The sequence below is a fragment of the Mastacembelus armatus genome, chromosome 15 (genome assembly GCF_900324485.2).
Source record: "Mastacembelus armatus chromosome 15, fMasArm1.2, whole genome shotgun sequence".
In the NCBI taxonomy this organism is placed as follows: Eukaryota; Metazoa; Chordata; class Actinopteri; order Synbranchiformes; family Mastacembelidae; genus Mastacembelus; species Mastacembelus armatus.
In genome coordinates this window covers 21897160-21904074 of record NC_046647.1, presented here as the reverse complement: position 1 = coordinate 21904074, position 6915 = coordinate 21897160, and the positions used below count along the sequence as shown (strand labels likewise).

At 45.6% G+C, this 6915-nt stretch overlaps 1 protein-coding gene across 1 annotated transcript; it reads right to left on the bottom strand.

The window, feature by feature from the left end:
* Nucleotides 1-6455, bottom strand: syndig1 (synapse differentiation inducing 1). Its single transcript, XM_026309087.2, is given in 5 exon segments — nt 1-649; nt 3553-3690; nt 4809-5153; nt 5155-5438; nt 6371-6455. Coding segments are annotated over 4 exon segments (837 nt in total). The 5' UTR covers nt 5350-5438; nt 6371-6455; the 3' UTR covers nt 1-490.
* Between the last annotated feature and the right edge of the window lie 460 nt (nt 6456-6915).

Genomic DNA, 6915 nt, shown 5'->3' with positions numbered 1-6915 from the left:
GAATAAAGAAAAACAACAATGTGCAACAATGACGTGATAATTTCAACAGTTTCTGATTAACTTTCTTTCAACAAACTAAAGTTTTGTCTCATGCATGAAATCATATTCCTGCAGCATAACTTTTTTTGTCTGTTACGAGTTAAGTTCCTGATCAACCAACCAATAAAATTTAAAATCTTTGATGTTTCAATCACATTTCACCTGATTTGAGTGCGAGATGTGAGAACGAATCCCAGTGGAAATGTTAAAAAACAGAAAAACAAACTGCTGCAACCCCCCAAAATTCCTCACTGCGACACTGGGATCTGATTGGATTAAAGGTTTCGGGTTGGACTCCTCAAGTCACCTGTCAAACAGACCAGTGAGAGCCTGTGTGAAATCAGGAGGTCCTGCACCAAGGCCCGACGTTCTGACAGACGAAAAGACTCGCCTGACATCTAGGCTCCAGCTGAAAATGAGGGGCTCATGGGGAATGAGTCTGACCACAAGGCTACCAGTGGTGGTTCTTCGACAGGTACGCTATGAGCGCCACAGCCACGCCCACATAGATACCTGTCCCGATGGTGATTGACAGCACAGCCAGGAACAGAGCCCGCCTCGAACTGGAGCTCGCCAGGTGGAAGTCTCCTTTAGACACCGCCTTATTGGTCTGAGTGGAGGAAGAAGTAAAAACAAACAAGAAAGGAGGACATTAGCTTCCACAACAACAACAAACAAACAAACAAAAACTGTGAAGATCAGAGGATCATTGCACCAGGATAAGGGACCAGGCTGGGATTTTCTAGTTATCGTGACTTAGCCCTGAATCAGGTGCATGAAAGCAGGTGAAATTAAGCCAAATGAATGTAAACCTGAACCCCAAATCCTAATCTGCCCAGTTTAACAACTTCCGGCTAATATCGAATACTTCCTGCCAAGGTCAGCGGTCTGCCATCTTGTCTGCAGACATGTTTTCACACCTGGCTGCTCATAAAACAACGTGACGAGTGCTAACATGCTAATGTTTAGCAGGTTCAGTGCAGTGGTGGTTTTCAGATCCTCTGCATGAAAGTACTATTCCCTCAGTTTACAAATACTGCATTACAAGTACCATTTGTCCTTTAATAATCAGGGTTTGAAGGATTTGCACTGGTTCTTGTTATTATGGTTGATATTTTATGAATGTGTTTAACGTCATACTTTTTATAATTACACTGACGCTCTCTTTGACTTTAAGAATCAGCTGTGGAAAAGCTCACACTGCAGGTCTGATGAATTTGAAACCTGCTCCAAAGAACCAAACCCCCCCAGAGTCTTGTCACAGCATCATTGTTATAGTGTGGATGACTCACAATAACAGACAGAAACACTACAGAAGAAGAAACAAGATTAAACTGCGCTCGTTCTAATAAACTGATGTGATCAGGAAACAAAACATCCTGTTTTGTTTCAGGCGTCTTGCTGCTGCCAGGACCTGACGTCCCATAAATATCTGCTGCTGTTGCACAGATCTGATCAGAGGCAAAGCTCTGACGCTGGACTCTTAGAATAACCAGGCTGGGAGCTTCTTGGTTGATGTTTACAAACCTGTGACCATATAAATTTGGCAAATATTTGTTCACCAGTAGTTCAGTGGAGTACTGCTGTACTGGTATGGAGTGATTTTACACTGGTGTACTGATACTTTAACTGAAGTGAAAGATCGGAGTACTTCCTGCCAGGTGAGCTGGTATGTGATTGGCTGGTGACCCCGGGTAAACTGAATGAACCTCAGGCTGTTAGTGATGCTGCAGTGCACTGGCAGGGAATGAATAAGTTCAGGTGAGTCTCTCAAAGTCAATTTCCTCTGTAAACGTGATTAAGCAGCTTGTTGGCAGGAAGCAGCATGTTTTCATCACTGCTGCACTTCCAATAAGATGAAATTACATTTTCTGACCAATCAGACATCACAACTCTGATGTCAGTCAGCCAGAGCTAGTATGTTCTGTCAGGATATTTGCAGAACTGATAAAGCAACATCAACATCATTGTAGATATAATTATGTATTTTTACTCATTATTATATTTGTATAGCAGCTGCTTTACATTCAGCCTGAATCATTTTCAACACTGAGCTGAGATCACGCCTGTGTGGACAGACTTTTTTCTTATTTCTGTTTTTCCATCAGGAGTAACGAGCGTCCAAACGTCCGGGTTGAACTCTCTGAAAACACACAGAACCTTGAGTCTTTTTATGTTGCTACTGTGCTGCGGACTGAAATTTGACTTCTGACCTCCTTCTTGACGGTGTTCCAGTTTTTGGTGAACTCTTCCTTTAACATGACTCACCTCCTCTCTGCTTTTATCAGACTCTGCTTCCTCCTCCTCCTCCTCCTCCTCCTCCTCCTCCTCCTGCTGCTGCTGCTGCTGCTGCACAGCTTTGTGTTGTTCAGCGATGGGTTTCAGTGTGGGAAGCGTTGCCACTGGCAACCAGCCCTGTTTTATTTGGAGCTGTAGGTGTGCTGTTGCCATGGAAACTGCATCCACAACACATGCAGAAAACCAGCTACCACCACACAGCTAAGTCAGTAACTCGCTCACAGTGGAAAAGCAACTATTTTCTAATAATTACGCACTTGATTATTTATCAGCATCTTATTTACTGGACTGATTATAAAAGATCAATCAAACTCTCCACAAAACAAAAGAAAGCAAATCTCAGTGGTGAAGCTGAGACCAGATACAGTTTTATATCAGGACATTAGTGATAAATATTATCTGTTGTATGAATTCATTAGCAAAGTCTCTGATAGATTCTGTGTATTAGTCAGAACAGTGTTCACTCGTTGAGCAGCAGAAGACGAAGCTGTGAAATTTCAGCAGATTATGATAAATGTGGATCAGTTATGTAATGAGCATCGTGTCAGTGTGTAGGATCAGCTGCAGCAGCGCAACACACACTAATACACACTGTACAGCACAATATCTGTACACATACTGCAATGTCACACGACTGTAGGTACTAATACTACAATTATTACTAATCTACCATTACTACTGTTGCTGCTGACGATACTACTGCTACTGCCAGTCTCTCCTGTTTACTATTCTACTCGTTACCAGCACCAGCAGCTACTAATACTATTATATCACTGCTGTTTAGCTATGGCAGTTCAGACCAGGTGTGCCAGGTCAGCCCAGATGGGTCAGGTTAGCCCAGGTGTGTCAGGTAAGCCCAGGTGTGTTAGGTCAGCCCAGGTATGTCAGTTCAGTCCAGGCATATCAGGTTACCCCAGATGGTTTAGGTTAGCCCAGGTGTGTTAGGTTAGCCCAGGTACTTCATGTCAGCCCATGTGTGTCAGCTCAGCCGAGATGGGTCATGTTAGCCCAGGTAGTTCAGGTTAGCCTAGGTGTGTCAGGTCAGCCCATGTGGTTCAGGGTCAGCCCAGGTAGTTCAGATCAGCCCAGGCATGTCAGATTACCCCAGGTGGTTGAGGTCAGCCCAGGTAGTTCAGGTCAGCCCAGGTGTGTTAGGTCAGCCCAGGTGGTTCAGGTTAGCCCAGGTGTGTCAGGTGTGTGCGCCAGTGTCCTCACCTCATGTGACAGGTAGAAAGCTGCGATGCCGAGCGGCCAGAAGCAGCAGAGCATGGAGAAGACACTGAGGCCCAGGTGATCTCTGGGAGGCATCAACAGGAAGGTGTCCTCACTTTCTGATTCGCTGGAGTAGTCACTCTGACAACACACAAACACACACATACAGGTGAGTCCAGTGACACAGGTGAGCTCCTACACCAACCAAAGGAGTAACTGAACCAGACTGAAAGGTTCTCAAGAAAAGGGATGCACGGGAAAAGTGACACTCTCATTTAAACACAGGTGGGTTGATGGTTTGTTCAGCCCTGAGTAGTGTCTGCAGGTGTTTCAACCACTGCATAGCCTCTGGAAGTACTCAGATTGTTTACTGCAGTAAAAGTACTAATACTACAAAGTTAGAATACTCACTACAAGTGAAAGTATGACACTACAGTCAGGAAAAGTAAAAGTACTGCATGCAGACAAATGTCCCTAAGAGCGTGATACTATTAGATATTCTAACTGATGCACTATTTTCTCCTTGTATCTCCTTGCATTTGTCCTGATTCTGCTGCTTTTGGATCAGTCCTGTTTAAACAAAGCTGCATCTCTTTGCTGACTAGATGCAGATAAGTCATGTACATTTCACCTGGGCTGTGACAAATTTGTGTACTTGGCCAGTTAAACGGGTTCTGCACATTCCCTCAGTAATTCCCCCTCCCCAGCCTCTCTGTCTGGTATTAGCGGGGCAGAGTAGATTAAACAGGACTTTACAGGGAGGAAATCACAGCGTTTCCAGCTAATCGTCTAAAGACAGATTGGCTGTTAGCCCGACGAATGTGTGGTTCAGAGCTGCAGCACTAATCTCACTGTGGACGGATGGAGGGATGACGATGAATGGATGGATGAATAGATAAATGGTTGAATGGATGGATGAAAAGATGGATGGATGAAAAGATGGGTATATGGTTGGATGGATGGATGGATGGATGGATGAAAAGATGGATGGAGAGATGGATGGATGGATGGATGGATGAAGCGTTTTCAGTCTGTTTTCAGTGAGTGTGTCTGCCAGATCAGTTTAACCAGCTGAAAATATATTCACAATGAGTTCTCAGTGGCACAGTCACACTTCCTGTGCAGACAGGAAGTTTAAAGACAAAATGAACCACTTCAAGCACTTCCAGGTGAATGATAAGGTCATGTTATCGTCAGACCAATGACTGACCAGATTATGAAACAGTAAAGTTGGAGACAACAACCAAACTCTTCCTCACCTCCAGCTCCTGGAACTCGTCGTCGTCGTCCATGTCGTATGACAGCGTGTGAAGCTTCGCCTCCTCCCCAGAGAAGTCCACAAACTTCCCGTCAGTGAACAGCAGCACCTCCTTGGTGGAGGCCGTGGCAGCTGAGGAGGTGGCGTCAGGACCAAGTCCTTCGATGAAAGTGGTCTCACAGCAGTCACCTCCCCCGGCCTCCCCCCATACCCGCAGGACGTTCTCTGGACACAGGAGGAAGCCGCGGGCTGAGCCGAGGTGGGAGTCTGGCACCGCCTGACGGTTTAGGAGAGCGCGGGGGTTCAGGAGCTGAGGAGTACCCCCACTGTGATCCTGCTGGGGGGGGGGCATGCACCATCACGTGACCCTGGTACTGAGGAGCTGAGTACACTGACAGCAATGCCCCCCGGGGCTCTGCCCCCAACAGATGAGTGTTGATAAGACCATTTTGTCTGCAGCCGTCTCCTCCATCACCGCCTCCCCTCTGTGAGGCCCTCCCCAGTTCAGAGGAGGTTTCAGCCTCCTCACTTCCTCCCTCCATCCCTGCTAAGAGCTCCACTGGTCGCCTCTCCTCAGAGGGATCTCTAAGAGGCCAGAGGTCAAGGGTCAGGCATCACAGGCTGAACACTCCTGGAAATCAGAAAAAATGTTCAGAAATTGATGCAGTGTACTCAGTACTCAGATCATTACTGCAGTAACAGTAGAAATACCACAGTGTAAACAAAAGTCCTACATTCATAATGTTACTTTGGTAAAAGTATGTGAGTTTAGTATTAATAGTATGAACTGTACTCAATGCAGTAACATCTCACTAGTTCACAGTGTTTGTTTCTTTATATATTTATATATTGACAGTTCTTCTTCTTATAGAGTCAACAAATGTGTTAAATGTTTTTATATGTCTTCATATTTCAGAAGATGGAATTCTTAAATGTTACTTAAAAAACAAAATAATTGTGAAAGTTGTTTTACTGTCAGGTACTTTAGTCTACAGTAAACATTAACACTAAAAAGCACTATAAAGTACAAGTACTATAAATGTGTACTTACATACTGTACAGAGTAAATTAATTTAGTTATAATCTACCAGTGAGTACTATTTGTTCCAATTAATTCATGATAATAATCTGAAAAGTGAATAAATCCTTTCTGTAATAAGGAGTCTGCATGAAATGTGCAGCTCTCTGGGTCAGAGTGAATATTTTGTACTAATGATGTTCTCACTTCTACCTGTTGTTGTATTTCTGTGACATTCACTGTTTGATATTTATGGAAATGTTCCTGTGGTAAATGTCTCAAACAAGCTGCAGTTCATATTGGTCCAAATCTAATAATCCTGCACGTTAATAATAAAGCTGAGTTTCAAAGCCGCCTCGAAATCCGCGCACACGCCACAAACACGCACACATGCACGGAGATTTGCAGCCCATATCCAAACCGATAGTCCACATGTGTTAAAAAACACGCATACCGACACTACCACTGCTCTGACGTCATCCCGGTGATACTACACATGCCTTGCGTTCACGAGAACACAAACACGCGCACGCGCACATGCTCACCTCCCAAGGTGAGACATGAAACCTTGCATCCATCCATCCATACGTCCAGGCGTCCACCGACCCCTCCTCCGTCCTCCAGCCGTCCTCGGTACGCCCTAAGCCGCGAAGAGAGCTGAGAGGGTCCCGGTGTGAAGGTCCAGAGCTCCAAGAACAGACAGAGCCGAGAAGGGAGAGGCAGGTGGGCGGGCAGGAGTCCGTCTGGCCGGTGGATGATTCTCCTGCAGAGAAGAGATGGAGAAGAAGAGGAGAAGGAAGAGAGAGAGAGAGAGAGAGAGAGAGAGAGAGAGGGGATCAGCTGCTACAGGTTCACTGGCTGTGGAGGGTTTGTATAGGAGGAGGCGGCATGTGTGCTGAATACAGAGAAGGCGTGCGTGTGCGCGTGCACAGTGAAGCGCAGCAGAGATTTCCACAGGGTCCTAAAATCCATCAAGGGGGATGTGAGAGGAGATAAGAGGAGAGAGTTGAGAGGAGAGGAGAGTAGAGGAGGGGAGGTAAGAGGAGAGTAGAGGAGAGGCGAGAGGAGAGGAGAGGAGGGGAGTTAAGAG